Raw genomic sequence first — 25,604 nt, forward strand, 5'->3', positions numbered from 1 at the left:
ATATATTTGTGCCTAAATAGGCATATTTTAGGCTACTTTCACACTACTTGCAGTGTTATTCTGTCCGCGATGGGAGGGCAACCAAACGTTAACGGAATGCATTTTGGTGCATTCTTTTTCGTTCAGTTCGGTTTTGTCCCCATTAACCCCTTAAGGACTCGGCCCTATGTCACCTTACGGACTTGGCCATTTTTTCCAAATCTGTCCAGTATCACTTTAAGTGCTTATAACTTTAAAACGCTTTAACTTATCCAGGCCATTCTGAGATAGTTTTTTCGTCACATATTGTACTTCATGACATTGGAAAAATGAAGTAAAAAAAATTCATTTTTATTTATAAAAAAATAACAAATTTACCAAAAATTTGTAAAAAATTGCAAATTTCCAAGTTTCAATTTCTCTACTTCTATAATACATTGTAATACCTCCAAAAATTGTTATTACTTTGTATTCCCCATATGTCTACTTCATGTTTGGATCATTTTGGGAATTATATTTTATTTTTTGGGGATGTTACAAGGCTTAGAAGTTTAGAAGCAAATCTTGAAATTTTTCTGAAATTTTCCAAAACCCAATTTTTAGGGACCAGTTCAGGTCTGAAGTCACTTTGCGAGGCTTACATAATAGAAACCACCCAAAAATGACCCCATCTGAGAAACTACACCCCTCAAGGTATTGAAAACTGATTTTACAAATGTTGTTAACCCTTTAGGTGTTCCACAAGAATTAATGGAAAATACAATTTCAAAATTTCACTTTTTTGGCAGATTTTCCATTTTAATAATTTTTTTTCCAGTTACAAAGCAAGGGTTAACAGCCAAACCAAACTCAATATTTATGGTCCTGATTCTTTAGTTTACAGAAACACCCCATATGTGGTCGTAAACAGCTGTACCAGCACACAGGGCGCAGAAGGAAAGGAATGCCATACGGTTTTTGGAAGGCAGATTTTGCTGGACTGTTTTTTTGGACACCATGTCCCATTTGAAGCCCCCCTGATGCAACCCTAGAGTAGAAACTCCATAAAAGGGACCCCATCTAAGAAACTACACCCCTCAAGGTATTCAAAACAGATTTTAAAAACGTTGTTAACCCTTTAGGTGTTCCACAAGAGTTATTGGCAAATGGAGATGAAATTTCAGAATTAAAATTTTTGGGCAAATTTACAATTTTAATCAATTTTTCCCAGTAACAAAGCAAGGGTTAACAGCCAAACAAAACTCAATATTTATGGCCCTGATTCTGTAGTTTACAGAAACACCCCATATGTGGTCGTAAACTACTGTACGGGCACACGGCAGGGCGCAGAAGGAAAGGAATGCCATACGGTTTTTGGAAGGCAGATTTTGCTGGACAGTTTTTTTTTTACACCATGTCCCATTTGAAGCCCCCCTGATGCACCCCTAGAGTAGAAACTCCAAAAAAGTGGCCCCATTTTAGAAACTACGGTATAGGGTGGCAGTATTGTTGGTACTAGTTTAGGGTACATATGATTTTTGGTTGCTCTATATTATCTTTTTATGAGGCAAAATAACAAGAAATAGCTGTTTTGGCACCGTTTTTATTTTTTGTTATTTACAACATTCATCTGACAGGTTAGATCATGTGATATTTTTATAGACCAGGTTGTCACGGACGCGGAGATACCTAATATGTATACTTTTTTTAATGTAAGTTTTACACAATGATTTCATTTTTGAAGCAAAAAAAAAAATCATGTTTTAGTGTTTCCATAGTCTGAGTGCCATAATTTTTTTAGTTTTTGGGCAATTACCTTGGGTAAGGTATGATTTTTGCGGGATGAGATGACGGTTTGATTGGCACTATTTTGGGGTGCATGTGACTTTTTGATCGCTTGCTATTACACTTTTTTATGATGTAAGGTGACAAAAAATGGTTTATTTAGCACAGTTTTTATTTTTTATTTTTTACAGTGTTCATCTGAAGGGTTAGGTTATGTGATATTTTTATAGAGCCGGTTGATACAAACGCGGCGATACCAAAGATGTATATATTTATTTTTTTTATGTAAGTTTTACACAATAACTTTTTATTTTATTTTTACACAATAACTTTTTATTTTTTATTTTTTACGGTGTTCATCTGAGGGGTTAGGTCATGTGATATGTTTATATAGCCGGTCGATACGGACTCGGCGATACCTAATATGTATATTTATTTGGGGAAAATTATGTTTTGGTTTATTTTTACTTAAAACTTTACATTTTTTGGGGGGAAAACTTAATTTTTCTAACTTTTTTTCACTTTATTTTTTGTCCCACTTTGGGACTTGTACTTTTGGTGGTCTAATCCTTTACAATGCATTCCAATACTTCTGTATTGGAATGCATTGGCTGTATGAGTCATACTGTGTGTATTACTCATACAGCTTCCGGCCTGTGAGATCCAGGGGGCTGGATCTCACAGGCTCGTCACCAGAAGGCAGCGCGATGCCTTCCTTAGACATCGCGCTGCCTTCCATGCCATTGGGTCCCCCCCACAGCCGCATGGGGACCCGATGGCACCGCCGACCACCGCCGCCGCACCAGGTAAAAGCCGCAAACCACAGGTCTGAATTGACCTGCGGTTTGCGGCGATCGCCGATGCGGGGGGGTCACATGACCCCCCCCCCCGGCGTTGACAGGATGCCCGCTGAATGATTTCAGCGGGCATCCTGTCACAATTAACCCCCGCAGCGCTGCAATCTACTTTTAAACTTAGGACGTACCGGTACGTCCTGAGTCCTTAAGGACTCGGCAAACATGGCGTACCGGTATATCCTAAGTCCCTAAGGGGTTAACAATGAATGGGGAAAAAACTGAAGATTTTCATCTGCTATTGAGATCCTTTGACGGATCTTAATTGCGGAATTGAAAACGCTAGTGTGAAAGTAGTCTTCTTCTCTGTCTGCAGAGATTGCACATTGCAATGGTTTTGTGGTTTTGTTGGCCAGCAATGTTGCGCAAAATACCCACACAGCAAATGCCCACACACAGCTGCTATCACCCAAGCTAACCCTAGGTGTGACAGCTTTTGACCATACTCCAACAAAAGTAATGGCATCGCCTGCTCCTGAGAACCACAAAACAGAGCAGATTTGCCCCTGGCAAGTTTTCTTGTATCAGCTCTGCCGTTTATCTCTGCCACCATCCTCCTTCTCTGATGTCATCACCACCTCCTCATCCTGATACAGTTGTCAGATCTTGTTCAATCATCATACCCCTTCCACTTTTCTTAGACTGTGATGTAATTTGCAACTTGACCTCTCTTTTGATTCTTACAGTACCTCTATATGTGTCCCCAATGCCACTACCTTCATGGCAACCAGTGCCCCTAACACCATGACCAGCATGTCTACAAATGGCACTACAACCACAACTAACACAGCTATACATTTCAGTCATCATGTCCCCCTCCTCTGCCTGAACAACCTCCTCATGACAGTCCAAACACTGTTTTCATACTAGTCATCAACAGGAACACTATCTGGACTATCTTCCTTAACACCCAGGGTGTTGTCTCTTAGAAGAAAAAAAAGGTGCCCTACTGGGTACGTGTTTACTGGGTCAGTGAAGACAGACATGATGGAAAAGAAGTGTTTTTATTGGGCTCCAAATTAACTGGAGGAGAATAAAAAGTTAAGTCTCCAAAGGTGACAAAGCTTCTTTATCGTAATAACAGTACATTTGCAGAATAGTCTACCCTCAGGACATAGTAATGACAGGAGCAGTCGAATAAAAAAAAAAAGGCTTACATGAAGTCTTAGAACTACACTGAACAAAAATATAAACGCAACACTTTTGGTTTTGCTCCCATTTTGTATGAGCTGAATTCAAAGATCTGAAACATTTTCTACATACACAAAAGACCCATTACTCTCAAATATTATTCACAAATCTGTCTAAATCTGTGTTAGTGAGCACTTCTCCTTTGCCGAGATAATCCATCCCACCTCACAGGTGGGGCATATCAAGGTGCTGATTAGACAGCATGAATATTGCCAGGTGTGCCTTAGACTGCCCACAATAAAAGGCCACCATAAAATGTGCAGTTTGATCACACAGCACAATGCCACAGATGTCACAACATTTGAGGGAGCGTGCAATTGGCATGCTGACTGCAGGAATGTCTACCAGAGCTGTTGCCTGTGCAATAAATGTTCATTTCTCTACCATAAGCCGTCTCCGAAGCCGTTTCAGAGATGTGCACAGTTTTGCCTTACTGGGGGGGGGGGGGGCCTCAGGATCTCGTCACGGTATCTCTGTGCATTTAAAATGCCATCGATAAAATGCACCTGTGTTCATTGTCCATAACCATACCATACCATAACCCCACCGCCACCAAGGGCCACTCGATCCAGAACGTTGACGTCAGCAAACCGCTCACCCACACGATGCCACACACGCTGTCTGCCATCTGCCCTGACCAGTGAAAACCGGGACTCATCTGTGAACAGAACGCCTCTACAACGTGCCAGACGCCATCCAATGTGAGCATTTGCCCACTCAAGTCGGTTAAGATAATGAACTGCAGTCAGGTGGCTGCAGCTGTCCAGGTCGCTGGTCTCAGACGATCATGGAGGTGAACATGCTGGATGTGGAGGTCCTGGGCTGGTGTATTTACACGTGGTCTGCGGTTGTGAGGCCAGTTGGATGTACTGGCAAATTCTCTGATACACTTTTGGAGACAGCTTATGGTAGAGAAATAAACATTCATTGCATGGGCAACAGCTCTGGTAGACATTCCTGCAGTCAATGCCATTTGCACACTCCCTCAAACGTTGCGACATCGGTGGCATTGTGCTGTGTGATCAAACTGCACATTTCAGAGTGATCTTTTATTGTGGGCAGTCTAAGGCACACCTGTGCAATATTCATGGTGTCTAATCAGCACCTTGATATGCCACACCTATGAGGTGGGATGGATTATCTCGGCAAAGAAGTGCTCACTAACACAGATTTAGACAGATTTGTGAACAATATTTGAGAGTAATGGGTCTTTTGTGTATGTAGAAAATGTTTCAGATCTTTGAGTGCAGCTCATGCAAAATGGGAGCAAAACCGAAAGTGTTGCGTTTATATTTTTGTTCAGTGTAAATAAGATTAATGATTATGTAAATGTGGAGAAGTCTAATTCTCACTCACCTTTCTTGAAAATTGCTAATCCCATCTATCGTTTGGTTGAACTTGATGGACTTTTTTCAACCACACTAATTATATAACTGTAGATAGTGACATAGAAAATTTTAATTAATATCACCAAAATTATTTAAAAATATGTTTAACATAAAAACTTGGAGTCATTTATTAAGACCGGCAATTTATATGTTGGTCTTAATATCCCTGCGCTGGGTGTACCCCAGCGGCAGGGTTTAAAGTACACCAGCCCCCTTGCTGGCGTAGTTTAAGACCATTTTCCACACTATAAACTGGAATAGAAAATGGTAAATGAGAAGGGCCAGACGGCTGGCCCCCTTCCATGCCCATGCCATGCCCCCTTTTCCGCCACTTCGGAAAAGTGGTGTGAGCAGGGAAAAATCACAGACTCAGCTGCAAATCCTCTTTGTGACCAAATCTGCGACAAAAGTACGCAAAAAAGTGGAATACTTCCAATAATAAAAGACCCCCTTGGTTTAAACAAGCAATTTTCTAATTACCTATTTCCCTTAAAGGGGTTGTCCGAGTTATTTTTTTGTTCTTTCTATGTTCCTAACTAGGCAAATATAACAACTTTACAATTAACTTACTTTATCTGCAGTGCCTGGTTTCTCAGAGTTCACTGAGGGTCACATGACCTGTGATGTCAGCTTCTCTCCCTGCTCTGATAAAGTTAGTTTACAAGCTTGTAAACAAGACGTCACTGTGCTGGTCACGCCCCCCTTCACTGCCGGGCTGTCTGCTCTCTCCTAGGATTCTTAACCCCTTCAGCTGCACAGACTGGGCAGCTGCAGGCAGTGGCAATTCTGGGCACAGGAGCTGACAGACTAGAGAGAGCATTGCACAAGAAGGTAGGGGGAAGATCCTGTGTGTATTAGCAGTGTAATTATACAGCTGGGACTTGTAGTTCTACACTTACAAGGTGCTGTTGATTCTCCCAGCACTCAGGGCAGCTCTTCTATCCACTCCCTTAGCAGTGTCATTATACAGCTGGGACTTGTAGTCCTACACATACAACATGCTGCAGAGTCTCCCAGCAGGCAGACATGTCACTCAGGGCAGCACTTGTATCCACTCCCTTAGCAGTGTCATTATACAGCTGGGACTTGTAGTCCTACACATACAACATGCTGCAGAGTCTCCCAGCAGTCAGACATGTCACTCAGGGCAGCTCTTGTATCCGCTCCCTTAGCAGTGTCATTATACAGCTGGGACTTGTAGTCCTACACATACAACATGCTGCTGAGTCTACCAGCAGGCAGACATGTCACTCAGGGCAGCTCTTGTATCCACTCCCTTAGCAGTGTCATTATACTGCTGGGACTTGTAGTCCTACACATACAACATACTGCAGAGTCTACCAGCAGGCAGACATGTCACTCAGGGCAGTACTTGTATTCACTCCCTTAGCAGTGTCATTATACAGCTGGGACTTGTAGTCCTACACATACAACATGCTGCTGAGTCTCCCAGCAGGCAGACATGTCACTCAGGGCAGCTCTTGTATCCACTCCCCTAGCAGTGTCATTATACAGCTGGGACTTGTAGTCCTACACATACAACATGCTGCAGATTCTCCCAGCAGGCAGACATGTCACTCAGGGCAGCTCTTGTATCCACTCTCTTAGCAGTGTCATTATACAGCTGGGACTTGTAGTCCTACACATACAACAAGCTGCAGAGTCTCCCAGCAGGCAGACATGTCACTCAGGGCAGCTCTTGTATCCACTCCCTTAGCAGTGCACGGGGAGGGGCAGAGATTGTTTTTATTGCATGTAAACAAAGGGCCAGAAAAGAACCATGGAAATGAGGAAATATATATATATTTTTGCATAAAACTTGCTTAGCTTAGTTATATATTGCTGCCCATCAGATTTCCAGTGCTATATATATTTTTTTTTCCATAACTCGGACAACCTCTTTAAATGGATATGTTTTTTACAGGATACTGCAGGATGAAATAGAGTCTATGCCATTGAAAGCTATTCTTTTATAGATCTATTATTTCCAGTAAACTGTTGTATAACAGCCGGACAGAGGGCAAAAGGACACTCTGACTAATGGAGCCCTGTGGACAAGTTTAGTATCTACTGTATGCTATTTTTTTTATTTACATGCTAAATGTGGAGCAAAAATGCCTTTAAGAGAAAAAATAGCTTTTTTTTAATCTTGCTTGCTATGAGCAGCAGGAAAATTTTACTAATTATGTAATAGACCAAGTATTTATATGATAATGTACAATTCCACGTGACAAGTCTGTTTTAACCATGCTATGTAAAAAGTTTGTAAATGACAATGGCAGAAAATGGAGCTCACTGAAATATAACATGGAATGCTATAACACCTAGCCTCTCAATGTAATTTGTAATAAATGGCCGGTTTTCATTGAAAATATATCCACAATTTATTGTTTACCTAAAAATACATATATAGTACCTTATTTAATATATGCATATAATACTAATAAAAAATACATCAAATATAAACAATAAAATAGAAAATAAAAATGTGCAGAATTATGCAGTCATGGTCCCTCTATAAGTATATTGTGCGGAGCTGTCGCACTAATTGAAAATTAAAATGTTCCACAGCAGCATAAAAGAAGTTGATACAGCGTCTTAATAATATATGCCTTCTTATTACAGTGTTCCTGGATGGTTTCAAATGGCTTCTTAAACTGATATTGGATATAGTATGCAGCGGTACTCAACCAGTACCGCTGTAACTGTGGCTCGGATCTTTGATTGTGGAATCCTTGCTGCAAAGAATCGCACTCTGTATGAACTGCTGTGCTTTCAATCACCAGACGCGTTTCGAAACCGCTTGGGTTTCTTGCTCAGTTGTTCAAAATAAAAACTTTAAAGATCCGAGCCGCAGTTACAGCGTACGTTGTAAGAAAGTGCCGGCACTAGCACATGTGCAAGAAAACCAACAGGTGCTTCACAAGAGACCCGAGCTCAACAGAGCCACGTACGTACCACCTAACATTGCGGGCAGCGACGGATCTAGTAATCAGCTAATAACATACTCTACTAACCTATCTCCTGTATCAACTATACAATTGGTTGAACGAGTCGAATGGTGGTGGCGCAATCACTCCATGACTAATATGCACCTTGTATGGAGTAGCTAGTCACATAAGGACGTACTGCTCAAATACTTTGTATAACAACGATACCGCCGACCCAAACAGCAACATATCTAACTGGTTGAGTACCGCTGCATACTATATCCAATATCAGTTTAAGAAGTGGCAATTTGAAACCATTCAGGAACACTGTAATAAGAAGGCATATATTATTAAGACGCTGTATCAACTTATTTTATGCTGCTGTGGAACATTTTAATTTTTAATTAGTGCGACAGCTCCGCACGATATACTGTTATATATTTCTGTTATTTGAAAAGATAGTGCTGCGTGCAATGTTTATCCTGCTCTCAAATCTGACACATTGTGTAATGGATGCTTCAAACACTAATGTGAACACAGCTTACATCTTTAATCAAATGTGTATTATAAATTACAATGTTTTAATACATGTATATAAACTTGTGGTTTTATTTTGCAGCTTTGCTTTTAACAATGTATCTTCAAGAAATAATGTTGTGGTTTACTGCATTCATTGGCTTATCAACATGCAACCGTGTATATGTCCATCCATTCAATCTACTGACTTACAACAAGAGCGAATGTGAAAATATCCAGTTTCATGATCACAGTTCTGAGATGTTCTTCCCTACAGCTATTGAATCAAAAAACAATGCTGACGAAAATAACTTTGAACTCCAAAGAAACCTGGAAGCAGGTCATATCGGGACTACTGAATCCTATCTGATATCAATTATTAATAGTGTTAGTTTTCGTGCTGTTGCTGGATGGTGGAAACTACGTAAAACAGACAGTATCCTAATACCCTACACTGATTTTTTCAGAACAATGGTGTCATTTTATCTTGGAGCATCTGGGAACACTTCCAATAGTCTACAAACATTTTTAGGACTTGAAGACAAATCGGGTTCTACTAACTGCACTTCTAAAGTGAATGGTTTTAAAGTAATCTCAACCCTCCAAAATATTGACACATTTTTATTTTCTAAAGATTCTAATATCAATACACTAAGAACTGTGTGCATGTTTGTCTCTCCAAATGTCCCATTGTCAAAGAAGGTTGTTCATGGATTAACCCTAACTGCTGATAACTTCTATGTAAGAACTGTAGACTTCAAAGATTCTACTAAGGCAGTCAAATTAATCAATGATTTTCTGGATTCCAAACTGCCAGCAAATGCTATATCTGGATTAACTTCCATTAATGTAATTGCCGACTTCATGTACATTAGCCATGTTCAATTTAAAGGTAGGTTAATGCTTTCATATGTTAACTACAGTATGGGCAATATTGTAAATATTTCTATGCATTTTGCAGGGACATCTACAAGCATTTCATCCTAGTTTTAAAATGGAGCTGTCACCACTCCTGAAATGTCAGTTATAGTAAATAATGAAGTAGTAATTACAGAAGATTTTTTTCTCATGACTCTGTGTTTTTTTCTGCCAAATGCTCATGAAATAATTGCCAACTTGGTGATACTAGTGGAGGAGTGTCCTTGCACAATCTGATACTGGCAGCAGTGATTGAACGGTGTCAGACTGTGCAGTGACACATAGCCAGCTATTGTCCTCATGTGGGCAATTCATTCATAAACTTTGTATAGGCTTTACAGATGTATGGAACAATGTAGAATGATAAAATGCTGCAGGATTGTTATTTCATTGGTAATGCAAGTAGAGACTAAAAGATACAGTTGGAGAAGTGACAGTTCTTCTTTAACCCCTTTCCATCCAGCGTTGTACATGCACGGTGAGCTGATTGGGCGGGCACAGTGTTTGCTCAATACAGCCAGGCCGCACTGGCTACCAATGAATATAATACTGGGGAGGGAGGGGGGCCGCACTGGCCACCAATGAATATAATACTGGGGAGGGATAGAGAGGGGCCGCACTGGCCACCAATGAATATAATACTGGGGAGGGAGGGGGGCCGCACTGGCCACCAATGAATTTAAAACTGGGGAGGGGGGTCTGGCCCCTGCTGCCTGGCAGCACCTGATCTCTTACAGGGGGCTATGATCCGCACAATTAACCCCTCAGGTGCCGCACCTGAGGGGTTAATTGTGCGGATCACAGCCGCCTGTAAGAGATCGGGTGCTGCCAGGCAGCAGTTATGTACACAGTTCTATTAGTATATTCTAACTTGAAGCGTCCCCATCACCATGGGAACGCCTCTGTGTTAGAATATACTGTCGGATCTGAGTTTTCACGATGTGAAAACTCAGATCTGAAAAAGCTGTTTATGCAGACGGATCCGTTCTGAATGGATGCAAGCGTTTGCATTATAGGTGCGGATCCGTCTGTGCAGATACCAGACAGATCCGCACCGAACGCAAGTGTGAAAGTAGCCTTATAGCTTCATTTTGACCTGTGGATAGCTCGTGTTTGGATCTTGGCTGAGTTCCTGGTGCTGCTATAGTTTTTTGGAAGTTTAGTGTTACCTTTCCCTTTGTATTTTGGCTTTTCTGTGTGTTGCATTTCTTTGTTGCTTTGTATTAGGCCTTAGGGAGACTCCCTTTCATCCTTCCTTCTGGAGGAACAGGGTGTCTCTTTCCTGTCATTAGTACCAGGGTCCTTTAGGGTTAGGTAGGAATTTAGATATTCCTGTGTATATACTCACCTACAGTACCTCTGGGGTCTGTTCATACTGGTAGTCAGTCAGGGCTTTCATTAGGGTTTTCACTAGGAGGTGTCCATCTTCCTTCCCTAGTTTTCAGGCCTTATTTCCTTTTCCCTTTCCCTCCTATGTTCGGTGTGGGGTTTCCCTCCCACACTAGAGTGTGACAGTCTGACAGACATGACCTACCTAGTCAGATAAATGCTGTAAAAAAATTTAAATACTATGTCAGAACAGCAATTTTTTTGTCACCGTGCCTCACAGAAAGTATAATAGGAAGTAATCAAAAAGATATAAACTTATTTCCAAAAATGCTTTAGTAAACTATAAAAATAAAACAGCAAAAAAATCATACTGACCAGCAGAGTAAAGATAATGGGGGAGGTTCATAAAACTGGTAAAGTAGAACAGGCTTACTTGCCCATAGCAACCAATCAGATTGCACCTTTCATTTTGCATGGTGTCTGCTGCAATAATAAAATCCAAAAAACAACTGTAGAGTTGCTGCCTTTTCTTTATACAACTTCCCAAAAAATTTAATAAATAGTGATCACAAAGTCGTATATATCTCAAAATAGAACTAATGATGATGACAACTCATCCCACAAAAAATAAGCCCTCACACAGCTCCATCAAAAGGAAAATTAAAAAATGTATAGTTCCCAGAAAATGGCTGTAGAGGCTGTTCAAAAGCAAGTCACCCGCCATCAAAATCTGCGCTGCAAAAGGTGGTCTTTCCCTTCTAAACAATTTAAAGGGTGTGGTGTATTTCTGCACTAGCTGGGCAAAACATTTTGGGCGCTGAAATGACCTGTGAAAATATTCCTTTTGCACAGTCCCTTGCTCATTATTTAAGTAAAATATATGTGGCGTAAAATGCTCATTCCACCCCTCAATATCTTGATGGGCAGAGTATTCAAAATGGGGTCACTTTTTGGGGGTTCCATTTATTATTTTATCTTTGAGCCTTTATAGTTGTCAGCACAATTGTTGTAAATCACCATACTGGGCCTAAAAATGTATGTGGTACTCTTTTACTCCTCGGCCCTTTCATTCATTCAGGCAACAGATTAGGGCCACGTGTGGGGCGTTTGTAAAACCAGGGATTACTTTTCACACTGGAGAACAATTCATTGGACTATCTGTGGAAAAATAACAGTCTTTACTTTGCACCATCTGCTGTGAATGGATTTTTTCAAAACACCTGTGAGATCAAAATGCTCACTCCAACCCTTTAATAAATAACTTGAGGGGTGTAAATGGGGTAACTTCCATTTATTATTGCACCCAGAGCCTCTACAGTTGTCAGCACAAGATGCGTAAATTGCCACATTGGGCCTCAAATGCTGTTTTACCATTGAGTCCTGTTATACATTCTAGCAAAAGATTAGGGCCACATGTAAGGTGTTTCTAAAACCTGGAAATACAGCATAATAACTTTTCACATTGGCAAATCTTCCAACCATCCCCTATACAGAGGGACAGTCCTGGATTTCAGTGGCTGTCCTGCAGTCCATAGGATGCAGTTGATTGCAATGGTGAATAAAGGAACTGTCCACTCCCTGCTTCACTATTCAACGTACGTCACTCCCCAACAAGCATGTCACACATCACACTGCTGGGCTGTGTAGGAGGAGTGTGCAGGCCTGGGAATCAACCAGTCTGCTCCTCCTTCACCGTGCAGCAGGCACGATATGTGACCGCATCGGGCCTGCTGGGGAGCACAGGATGTGCTGCAATCATCTGGGTAGTATTTAGTTTTTTTATCGTCAGAAGTGGCACTACTGAAAGGGGGACACAATGTGGGCATAACTACTGAAAGGATGGTACAATGCAGGCATTACTATGAAAGGGGCACAATGTGGACATTACTATGAAATGGGGCACAATGTGGGCATTACTATTGAGAGGCTGCACAATGTGGGCATTACTACTGTGAGGTGGCACAATGGAGGCATTACTACTGTGTTGTCATAACTACTTGGGGTCACTAAGGGGACTGGGCAGGATTGGGCGTGTATAGATCTGTATGTGGTGGAGTTAGAGATGTGGCCTAGTATTACAAACTGTGCTGTGGCGCATTAAGCTAGCCACTGATATTGTCCCTCTTTATTTTCAAAAGTTTGGAGGCATGCACTGGCATACACTGAGAACAAACTTTTGGGCACTGAAATGGCATATCTGTGGAAAAATTGCAGTTTTCACTTTGCACCATCTGCTTTGCATACATTTTTGTTAAACACCTGTGGGGCCAAAATGCTCACTACATCCCTTAGTAAATTCTGTGTAGTCTGGTTTCTAAAATAGGGCGATTTTTTATTTTTATTTTATTCACCTCAGAGCCTCTGCAGTGCTATATGAATCACCAAACTAGGTTTCAAATACACATAGTGCTCTTTCTCTTCTGGACCTTGCAGTGTGCCCGGAAAGCAGTTTACGACCACAAATGGGGTGTTGCTGTATTAAGGAGAAAATGCGTACTAAATTGTGGGGTGCTTTTTCTCCTGTTAAACCTTGGGAAAATGAAAAATCTGGAACTAAAGCAATATTGTATAGATAAAAACGTAAACTTTCATTTTCACAGGCAAGTGTTTCTAATTTCTATAAAACGCTTGTGGGGGTCAAAGTACTCACTACATACCTCAAATTCCTTAAGGGATGTAGTTTCCAAAATGGGGTCACTTTTTTGGGTTTCCACTGTAGGGGTACCTCAGAGTCTCTTCAAATGCAACTGGCACCCGAAAACCATTCCAGTAAAATCTGCTCTTCTTTTCTGAGCCCGGCGGTGTGCCCATACAGCAATTTATGACCACATATCAGGAGTGACAGATTTTGGGGTCCTTTTTCTCATATTACCCCTTGTGAAAATGAAACATTTGGGACTTATACAATATTTTATTGGAAGAAATCAAACTTTTCATTTTCCTAGCCAAGTGTTTCTAAATTCTGTGAAACACATGTGGGGTCAAAGCACTCAGTAACTGACTCAGTCCTGAAGTTGTTAAATAGCATGTGCTACTTGTAGTCATTAACCACAACTCCTCCTCCCCCTCCCAAGGAATTTGGAGATTGCTTTGGATTCATAAGATGTGGGGGGACTCAGTTTGATGGAATCCCTGCTTATATACAGGCTTCCACAAAACAATTCTGAGAGGGATCTCCTCTTACCTCTGCAGATATTGGCACTGTTGATTTTTGCAGCCCCCTGTTATTTGCATGTGTACAGTCAGGTCCATAAATATTGGGACATCGACACAATTCTAACATTTTTGGCTCCATACACCACCACAATGGATTTGAAATGAAACGAACAAGATTTGCTTTAACTGCAGACTGTCAGCTTTAATTTGAGGGTATTTACATCCAAATCAGGTGAACGGTGTAGGAATTACAACAGTTTGCATATGTGCCTCCCACTTGTTAAGTGACCAAAAGTAATGGGACAGAATAATAATCATAAATCAAACGTTCACTTTTTAATACTTAGTTGCAAATCCTTTGCAGTCAATTACAGCCTGAAGTCTGGAACGCATAGACATCACCAGACGCTGGGTTTCATCCCTGGTGATGCTCTGCCAGGCCTCTACTGCAACTGTCTTCAGTTCCTGCTTGTTCTTGGGGCATTTTCCCTTCAGTTTGGTCTTCAGCAAGTGAAATGCATGTTCAATCGGATTCAGGTCAGGTAATTGACTTGGCCATTGCATAACATTCCACTTCATTCCCTTAAAAAAATCTTTGGTTGCTTTTGCAGTATGCTTTGGGTCATTGTCCATCTGCACTGTGAAGCGCCGTCCAATGAGTTCTGAAGCATTTGGCTAAATATGAGCAGATAATATTGCCCGAAAAACTTCAGAATTCATCCTGCTGCTTTTGTCAGCAGTCACATCATCAATAAATACAAGAGAACCAGTTCCATGGGCAGCCATACATGCCCACGCCATGACACTACCACCACCATGCTTTACTGATGAGGTGGTATGCTTAGAATCATGAGCAGTTCCTTTCCTTCTCCATACTCTTCTCTTCCCATCACTCTGGTACAAGTTGATCTTGGTCTCATCTGTCCATAGGATGTTGTTCCAGAACTGTGAAAGCTTTTTTAGCTGTCGTTTGGCAAACTCTAATCTGGCCTTCCTGTTTTGAGGCTCACCAATGGTTTATATCTTGTGGTGAACCCTCTGTATTCACTCTGGTGAAGTCTTCACTTGATTGTTGACTTTGACACACATACACCTACCTCCTGGAGAGTGTTCTTGATCTGGCCAACTGTTGTGAAGGGTGTTTTCTTCACCAGGGAAAGAATTCTTTGGTCATCCACCACAGTTGTTTTCCATGGTCTTCCGGGTCTTTTGGTGTTGCTGAACTCACCAGTGCGTTCCTTCTTTTTAAGAATGTTCCAAACAGTTGTTTTGGCCACGCCTAATGTTTTTGCTATCTCTCTGATGGGTTTGTTTTGTTTTTTCAGCCTAATGATGGCTTGCTTCACTGATAGTGACAGCTCTTTGGATCTCATCTTGAGAGTTGACAGCAACAGATTCCAAATGCAAATAGAACACTTCAAATGAACTCTGGACCTTTTATTTACTCATTGTAATTGGGATAATGAGGGAATAAAACACACCCGGCCATGGAACAGCTGAGAAGACAATTGTCCCATTACTTTTGGTCACTTAACAAGTGGGAGGCACACATGCAAACTGTTGTAATTCCTACACCGTTCACCTGATTTGGATGTAAATACCCTCAAATTAAAGCTGACAGTCTGCAGTTAAAGCACATCTTGTTCGTTTCATTTCAAATCCATTGTGGTTGTGTATAGAGCCAAAAATGTTAGAATTGTGTTGATGTCCCAATATTTATGGACCTGACTGTATGTTCTCCTCACTCTCTACACTATGATGCAGCATGTGGGATCCACTTCCCTTTCCATGTACATACAGACCTGGATACAGAGGTGTAGTTATGGTTTCAGGGTAGGGGCATCGTCAGCTAATTCCACATAGATTTCTACAGAATCTGTTCTGTTACACGCTGGAACAAGTAGTGCAACCATGACAGAGTGGAGAGGGTGGCAACAGCATGAGGAGTCAACACAGTGGGCCCAGTCACAGAGTGGCAGGGGTGGGAATAGCATGAGGAATCACATGAGGAGTCAACACAGTGGCCCAGTCACAGAATGGTGAGGGTGGCAACAGCATGAGGAGTCAACAAAGTGGCCCAGTCACAGAGTGGTGAGGGTGGGAATCGCACGAGGAGTCAACACAGTGGCCCAGTCATAGAGTGGGCCATGCTGACATCCTCCGGCGGCTTGATGAAAAATTCCCACACCGCCAAGTATGACATTTTCCCTCCACCACTCCGTGCTGACTGCCTGCTACCACTGCCTCTGTGAACCTGTGCACCGCTACTTCTTTTCAGACAGGTAGGCTCCAGCGTAGCATGTGGTCCACCCGGGAATGTTTGGCTACAGAGCTCACACTGCTGCCACCCAGCTGAATCACGGCCACGCTACCACCCTGCTTGCTCAGCCTCTGGGTCATGCGCAAGTTGCCACCCTCTTCTCCTGCTGATGATGAAGCCCCCTCTTTACCCGGCCCCCAAGTGCGATCAGCCACATCATCATCAGCTTCTATCTGCACGTCACTGATGTCACCCTCACCAGTTTCAGGGCCACATGCCTGACTGCTTGCAACACCAGCTCCCACGCGACTCTCATAATCACTACTTACCCAACTACTGGAGAAAGAAGTTGATCTCTCTTCCTCACCTGTCTGTCGGACATACTGTACTGTAATATTAACTGCAAGGGTAAAAGAGCAAAAGTGTCAAGCCGCAGCTTCGCACCAACTCCGCAACTACTGATTGACGTATCAAATTAAATTTTGAAGAATTTTAACACCCTAAAATGTGTAGTATCAGGCTATAGTTTCACACCAACTCTTGAACTACTGATCGAGGCGTTGGATTAAGTGTTAAAGAATTCGAAAACCTTAAAATGTGCAGTATCAAACCAGGTTTGGGTCAAAAACACAGAACAGGTGCAGATCTTTCCATTACACCTCATCTCTGAGTAGGCTTCACTACTGGTTTTAGCTAAAAAAAAATGATGGAAATTGACCAAATAACTGAAGTGTGAACTCACCCTAAGGTGTGTAGTATGAGGCCGCTATTTCACACCAACTCCGCAACTACTGATTGACGCATTGAATTAAGTGTAAAAGAATTTGACCACCCTAAAAGTGTGTAGAGAAGTGTTCTGCGGCCTCAGCGACTAATCCTTTTCAGGTCATCTGTTCTCGGCCTTTAAAGTGTAATCATCTCTATATCTTTTTTATTTTTTAAGCCCGACGAGCGAGCTTTCTTCACCCGTGCCTCATACCAGACCGCACTTTCATGCCAGAATCAAGGAGGAATGGATGTACTTATATATCAACTATATACACCTGAAAACCGGTTGTGTCAGACTGCATTGTCACACCAAAATCAAGGAGGAATGGATGTACTTATACATCAACTAAATACACCCTAAAACTGGTTGTATGAGACTGCAATTTCACACCAGAATCAAGTAGGAATGGAAGTACTTATATAGAAAATAAAAACACCCCAAAACTGTTTGAAACAGAACGCAATATCACACCAGAATCAAGAAGGAATGGATGTACTGTACTTTTATATTAACTAAATACACTGGTTGTATCAGACTGCAATTTTACTACAAAATCAAGGAGGAATCAATGTACTTATATATGAACTAATTATACAACCCAAAACAATTTGTATCAAATTGCAATTTCACACCAGAATCAAGGAGGAATGGATGTACTTATACATCAACTAAATACACCAAAAACCAAAACTGGTTGTATCAGACCGCAGTTTCACCCCAATAACAGAAGCAAGGATTACTGGATTACTGTTGCATCAAAGAATGCAAGCAACCTAAAATCTGTAGTAATAGATCACTTTTAGTAACCACAATTAGTGCAGCAAGGTGTAATAGAATTGCTCCTATTACCCAAGCTTTACACGGTGCAATTGGTCCCTGCTCTTGCCCAACAGTGTGGATAATGCCTCCCTATCCTTTCCCTACGCTATGAATAATCTTTCCCTGGACTGCTCAATAGTTTTTTTTTTCTTTATGAATAAAGTCTTTCCTAAACACTGTCCCTAGTGCCCGTCACGTCTCTCCCTGCACTAAGTTGACTGTAAAATGGAAGAGATCGAGCAGGCTGAGACTTTTTATAGGGCTGGCTAGCTGCTGGTTGGCTGGCTGCATGCATGGCATTGTGGGTGATCCCTCGTTCCCAGGCTTCTTACTTCCTCGTTCTAAAATGTGCAGCAGCCCTTTTAGTAAAAATTTGATTTGCTTCCACGAAGCACGAGGAAATTCGACTTCGGGACCAATATAATTTTCCTGAAATTCAGATTGAATTTGTCAACTTCGATTCGCTCATCTCTATTAATAATGTCCGAGTTCCCACAAAAAGTAATAATTCCCCCATGAGTACCACCTTAAAAAGCATGATTGACCACTAAAAAGTAACAATTCCCCCTAATTGCCATACACTTGAAGAACTGTCACCTTTATGTCCCCCCCAAAAAATTTATATTCCCCTCTAGCCACCAACCACAGTGAGGCATGGTTTGGGTCCCAGTGCAGGCGGTGCACTACAGTGGTATAATCGAGCCAACTGCACTGTGATGCTAAAGTCCTGCGCGTGGTCCTGATGTTCTGTAGTCCAGAGGCCTACAAGATAGAGAATGTCAAGACAGGGAACCTTGCCAACTTCCGCCCTGATGGACCCCTCCCAGTTCCTCCCTGCACTTCTGCTAGCTGCACCTCTGCTGGGATAAATCCTACTATTGTATTCCATCTACTCTGTTCTGCCTTGTATATTATCATCATCTCCCTGTTGGTATCTCCAGCTGACTTTATAGTGTGCCACTCGGACGAGGTAGGGAAAGTCTCCAGACACAGAGAGCAGGTTTTCAGTAAAACAGATAGCTGATGTCAGCCCTGGGCCAACAGCAGCCAGGAGCTAAGAGCTGTAAAGACTCTGCTATATGCAACATTGGGTCTGCACAGTATACTAATTTTGGCTGCCTGTATTCATAAAATGTGAACAAGACCTAAACATGCAAATGCAAATAATTCTGGAAAGGGCTCTGTAATTGTAATAAAGTAAAATCATACAACACACAGACTAACAAGTACTTTTCTTTCAGGCAAAGTGGCTAATTCATTCTTACTTCCAAAGCGTCAACCCTTCTGGACTGAGCCAAACAAGATTGTCTTGGTTCCTATGATTGCAGTATCAGGAATATTTCAGTTTACTGAAGATAGCACCGCGAATCAGTTAATAATAAAGATTTCCCTAAGTGACAATGATTTCCTGCTATTGGTCCAGCCACTAAATGGAAACACCCTTGAGAACATCGAGTCTTCTATGAACTGGAATACATATCAAGAATGGGTGAATGGACTATCAAAACGGTAAGACATAAAAGCATACAATACTCTCGTCAAATTACTGGAGGCTATGAAATCACTGTTTTACTGCAAGTAATCATTATTGATTTTTAGATCTAGATACATCAATTTGTCTTTACCAAAACTGAAAATAGAACGTTCATACAATATTCAAGATCTTCTTTCAAGTTTGGAAGTATCTGAACTGCTTGGAAAAAATGCTGACTTCAGCAAAATGAGCAAAACAAACATAAAAGTGGGAAAGGTAATGCACTTCAAAAAATTTACATTATTTCTTTTATGTCACCTGTTATGAGAGCACAGCTGTTCAACACTGCGTCCAAATACCATCTGATGGCCACAGAGGGGCCACCATGTTGTGGTAGATCTGTCTGTCTTCAGGCTTATCAGTAGGGGTGAGCGAATTGAGCTTAGGATCCAAGATTCGAAGTCGATTTGTTCCAAAACTTTGTTTTAATTCTGTAATTCAGCATTAAAATGGATGTGCTTTGTGGAGGCAAAATTTAAGTCCGAAGTCACGTGAGACTTGAATAACTCTGGGCTTCAATTGTACGACTTTAAAAACTATTTAAAACAGGTATCCAAAGTTGGCTTTAGTACTGAGGTACCAGACATACCGAAGCAGACTTCGGATTCCTGTTTTTAAAGTCGTAACATTGAAGCACAATGTTAATCACCAAAGTCTTGTGTGATTTCGAACTTAATGAATTTTGCCTCTGCGAAGCACATGCATTACACCTCCTGCAGTAGTCCTGATATAGTTTGCTTCTGACCTGCAGGGGTCAGAGACACCACTGCAAAGCACCAAGGACTCAGTGAAAAGTGTAGTCTGATACAGTCCAAAGTCAGGTCAGGCTGAGTACTTTTGTATTTCAAATAGCAATTCCAATGTCAGGGCAGGCAGAGTATGAGCGTAATCCAGGTCACAGTTCGAAGGTTGGGGCAGGAGGCAATTAGCAGATTCAGTAGACAGAAAATCTTCGGGACATGAGTATTCAGACAGGAAATCACCTTCACTGGGTAGTAGCACACAGTGATGCACAACATAATGTCAGGCGTCACACTATCAGCTCCAGGATTAATAATGTAATATTGTGAATTATGTGATGAAGATTGGGTTGATTAACATTAATAATACTGTAAGTTAAGTTGCAAGGTTTAAATGCTGCAATATTAACCCCTTAAACACCAGGCCTATTTTAAATTTTGTATTTTTGACTTTTCTTCCCCACATTCCAAAACCCATAGCTTTTTAATTTTTCCATTCACATAGCCATATGAGGGCTTATTTTTGGCGGAACAAGATGCCTTTTTTATGGCACCATTTAATTTAGGCTACTTTCACACTGGCGTTTTGGGCGGATCCGTCATGGATCTGAAAAAACAGATCCGTTACAATAATACAACCGCATGCATCCGTCATGAACGGATCCGTTTGTATTATCTGTAACATAGCCAAGACGGATCAGTCATGAACTCCATTGAAAGTCAATGGGAGACGGATCCGTTTTCTATTGTGCCAGATTGTGTCGGAGAAAACGGATACATCCCCATTGACTTACATTGTGTGCCAGGATGAATCTGTTTAGCTCAGTTTCGTTAAGCGGACAGCAAAACGCTGCAGGCAGAGTTTTGGTGTCCGCCTCCAGAGCGGAATGGAGACTGATTGGAGGCAAACAGATGCTTTTTGAGTAGGGTTGAGCGAACCCGAACTGTAAAGTTCGGGTTCGTACCGAATTTTAGGATTTTTGGACCCTGGACCCGAACATTTCAAGTTCGGGTTCAGTGTTTGGCGCTTTCTTGACGCTTTTTGAAAGGCTGCAGAGCAGCCAATCAACAAGCGGTTAACTGTCTGACCTTAGAAGCCATCACATACTAACTGCATGGCTGTGATTGGCCAGTGTAGCATGTGACCCAGCCTCTATATAAGCTGGAGTCACGTAGCGCTGCACGTCACTCTGCTGTGCTTAGTGTAGGGAGAGGATGCTACTGGTGATTTCAGGGAGAGAATAGGAGAGAGTCTTTGCTCAAAATCTGAATCTAACTCAGCGATCTACATACATTGTGTTTTGTGGGTGCAGGGCACAATTTTTTTTATCCTGCCCTGAGCCCAGTGACTGAAAAAAAAAAAAAACTTTAATAAGTCAGTTAGGTGGGCGGCAGCGGTGGCCATTTTATGCAAGCTCAGTCCACCAGCACTGCATCTGAGATTTTGGGACATTGAAAATCCCAATTTTTTGGGCAATATACAACATCTGGATTAGTCAGTGTGCAATTTAAGCTAGAAATACACCCATCATTTTCTGAGGTTTTAAAAACACACTTTTTTTTGCAAAAAAACACTATTTTCCTAATCTGCAAGTGTTAAATTCAAGTTTAATATATACAGCTTTCATATTCTGTTACCAAAAAAACACTTTTTTGGCAATATACAACATATGGATTAGTCAGTGTGCAATTTAAGCTAGAAATACAGCCATCATTTTCTGGGGTTTTAAAAACACACTTTTTTGCCAAAAACCACTATTTTCAGGCCTTGTAGCATCAGCACGTGTGAAATTACAGGCTTATATACTGCTGTCAAATTCAGTTATTAAACAAACACTCGTTTGGGCAAAAAAAAGTTTATTTGGCAGCCTTTGATGCAGATGTCATTGTGAGATGCACCCTTAATACATTTGGGTTAGATTCAGAGATTTGAAATACCGCCATTTGGTGCACAAATCTTTAATTCAGGCCTACTGTGGGTCAGGCCGTGTGAGATACACCCTGCATATACAGGGCTTATATTCTTTCATTAATAAAACTCCCTTTTTGGGGCAAAATACACAATATTTCAGGCCTTGCAGCATAAGCACGTTTGAAATTCCTGGGTTATATACTGCTGCCATATTGAGTTATTAAACAAACACCCGTTTGGGCAAAAAAAAAATATTTGTCAGCCTTTGCTGCATATGTCATTGTGAGATACACCCTTAATACATTTGGGTTAGATTCAGATATTTAAAATACAGCCATTTTGGGCAAACAAATCTTTAATTGAGGCCTACTGTGGGTCAGGCCGTGTGAGATAAACCCTTTACATACAGGGGATTGATTCAGGCATTTGAAATACAGCCATTTTGAGCAAACACATTTTTAATTGAGGCCTACTGTGGGTCAGGCCGTGTTAGATACACCCTTTACATACAATGGTTTGATTGAGGTATTTGAAATACAGCTATTTTGGGCAAAGAAATCTTTGAGGCCTACTGTGGGTCAGGCCGTGTGAGATACACCCTGTATATACAGGGGTTTGATTCAGGCATTTGAAATACAGCCATTTTGGCCAAACAAATCTTTAATTCAGGCCTACTGTGGGTCAGGCCGTGTGAGATACACCCTTTACATACAGGGGTTTGATTCAGGCATTTGAAATACAGCAAATTTAGGCAAACAAATCTTTAATTGAGGCCTAGTCTGGTTCAGGCCGTGTGAGATACACCCTTTACATACTGTCGTTCTATTCTACTATTAAACACCCATTTAGGGCAAGATCCTAAATTCGAGAAATATGAGCGTCAAATAAGGGACGTGGCCCAGGTCGTGGTGCTGCTGGTGGAGCTCCTGTTGCAGGGAGAAGATGTGGTCGATCTGTGGCAGCTACACGCACAAGTGAAACCCCTTCCTCAGGTGCGAGTAGGCGACAAAACCTGCAGCGGTATTTGGTCAGGCCTAATGCTGCTCTACGAATGGGTGAGACCTGAACAAGTACAGGCGATAGTAGATCACCCCCTTGCAAATCAGCCAAGTAGTCTGAGCCCCAAGTCATGCAGCAGTCTCTTCTGCTTTTTGATGACTCTGTTTGCAGGGTTTCCCAGGGCCATCCACCTAGCCCTGCCCCAGAAGTGGAAGAGATTGAGTGCACCGATGCCCAACCACTTATCTTTCAAGATGAGTACATGGGAGGACCATCGCAGCATGTCTTGGATGATGATGAAACACAGGTGCCAACTGCTGGAGCTTTCGAAAGTGTGCAGACCGACAAGGAAGGCAGGGGTGAAGACTGGGTGGAAGATGATGTGGAGGACGATGAGGTCCTCGACCCCAAATGGAATCAAGGTCATGCGAGTGACCTATGTAGTTCGAAGGAAGAGGCGGTGGTCGCACAGAGCCACCAGCACAGCAAACGAGGGAGCAGGGTGCAAAGTGGAGCGGCCGTCCTCTAGACAGTACGCCTGCTACTGCCCACCGAGCAAGGGACCGAGCACACCAAAGCCAGCTCCAAGGAATTCCCTGGCGTGGCAGGGACAGACAATGTGCTGACGACAAGACACAAGTGGTTTGCACGCTGTGCAATCAGAGCCTGAAGAGAGGCATAAACGTTCTCAACCGGAGCACAACCTGCATGACCAGGCATTTAAGTGCAAAGCACAAGCTGCAGTGGAGTAGACACCTCGAAAACCAAGAAAAGTCTCTGGCTCCTCCTGCTTCCTCTTCTGCTACAGTCTCGGCCTCTTCATCCACTTCTGGAGTGACAGTGCCAACTGGCACCCCGCAAACAGAGGATCTTCCAGCAACACCACCACCTGGGTCACCAAGCATCTCCACAATGTCCCACGGAAGCGTTCAGCTCTCCATCTCCCAAACGCTGGAGAGGAAGAGGAAGTACCCCCCTACCCACCCGCAATCAATAGCCCTGAATGCCAGCATTTCAAAATGAATGGCCTTTGAAATGCTGTCATTCCGTCTGGTGGAGACGGATAGTTTTAAAGGCCTTATGGCGGTGGCTGTCCCACAGTACGTCGTGCCCAGCCGCCACTACTTTTCCAGGAGAGCCATCCCTTCCCTGCACAACCAAGTAGGGGACAAAGTCAGGTGTGCACTGCGCAACGCCATCTGTGGCAATGTGCACCTCACTACGGATACGTGGACCAGTAAGCACGGTCAGGGACGTTATATCTCCATAACAGCACACTGGGTAAATGCAGTGGCAGCTGGGCCTGAGGTGGATAGCAGTTTGGCGCATGTCCTTCCACCACCGAGGATTGCAGGGCGCTTCAGTTTGCCTTCCTCATCCTCTACCAGCTCCTCTTCCGGTCAGCGTAACTCCTTCACCACCAACTTTAGCACAGCCAGGGGTAAACGACAGCAGGCAGTTTTAAAACTTATCTGTTTTGGTGACAAACCCCACACCACGCAGGAGCTGTGGACGGGCCTTTTACAACAGACCGATGAGTGGTTTGTGCCAGTCAGCCTCAAGCCCGGCCTGGTGGTGTGCGATAATGGGCAAAATCTCGTAGCAGCATTGGGACTAGCCGGTTTGACGCACATCCCTTGCCTGGCGCATGTGCTAAATTTGGTGGTGCAGAGATTCCTTAAAAATTACCCCGATATGTCAGAGCTGCTGCATAAAGTGCGGGCCGTCTGTGCGCGCTTTCGGCGTTCTCACCCTGCTGCTGCTCACCTGTCAGCGCTGCAGTGTAACTTCGGCCTTCCCACTCATCGCCTCATATGCGACGTGCCCACAAGGTGGAACTCCACCTTGCAAATGCTGGCCAGACTGTGCGAGCAGCAGCAGGCGATAGTGGCGTTTCAGCTGCAGCACGCACGGGTGAGTTGCTCGGTGGAACAGCACCACTTCACCACCAATGACTGGGCCTCCATGCGAGACTTGTGTTCCTTGTTGTGCTGTTTCGAGTACTCCACCAACATGGCCAGTGCCAATAACGCCGTTCTCAACGTTACTATGCCACTTCTATGCCTCCTTGAAAAAACTCTCCTGGCGATGATGGAAGAGGATGTGGCACAGGAGGAGGAGGAGGAAGAGGGATAATTTCGTAGGGTTTCCGGCCAGTCATTCCCAAATAGCTCCGAGGGTTGGTTCCTGCACCCACAAACCCAAGGTACACAATTGTCCAGCCAGGGCACAGTTCTGGAGGATGAGGAGGTGGAGGATGAGGAGGAGGAGGAGATGGAGGAGGAGGAACCATGTTCACAGCAGGGTGGCACCCAGACCAGCTCATGGCCATCACTGGTGCGTGGATGGGGGATACAGAGGACACAGACGATACACCTCCCACAGAGGACAGCTTTTCGTTGCCTCTTGGCAGCCTGGTACACATGAGCGATTACATGCTGCAGTGTCTCCGCAACGACCGCCGAGTTGCCCACGTTCTAACCAGTGCTGATTACTGGGTGGCCACGCTGCTGGATCCCCATTACAAGGACAACGTACCTGTGACA

At 42.8% G+C, this 25,604-nt stretch overlaps 1 protein-coding gene across 2 annotated transcripts in view; it reads left to right on the forward strand.

The window, feature by feature from the left end:
* The window catches only part of AGT (angiotensinogen), a 145,668-nt gene that overhangs the window by 59,637 nt on the left and 60,427 nt on the right, over window positions 1–25,604 (forward strand). The window contains exons 1-4 of one of the 2 annotated variants that reach the window (XM_040429433.1): window positions 7,103–7,248; window positions 8,726–9,514; window positions 19,115–19,382; window positions 19,473–19,623. In XM_040429433.1, the coding sequence (XP_040285367.1) occupies window positions 8,740–9,514; window positions 19,115–19,382; window positions 19,473–19,623 (1,194 nt within the window). In that variant the 5' untranslated portion in view covers window positions 7,103–7,248; window positions 8,726–8,739. Of the gene's footprint in view, window positions 1–7,102; window positions 7,249–8,725; window positions 9,515–19,114; window positions 19,383–19,472; window positions 19,624–25,604 lie in introns of those variants that run through there. The other variant, XM_040429432.1, reaches the window with a different exon arrangement.

Source organism: Bufo bufo, chromosome 4 (genome assembly GCF_905171765.1).
Source record: "Bufo bufo chromosome 4, aBufBuf1.1, whole genome shotgun sequence".
Classification (NCBI taxonomy): Eukaryota; Metazoa; Chordata; class Amphibia; order Anura; family Bufonidae; genus Bufo; species Bufo bufo.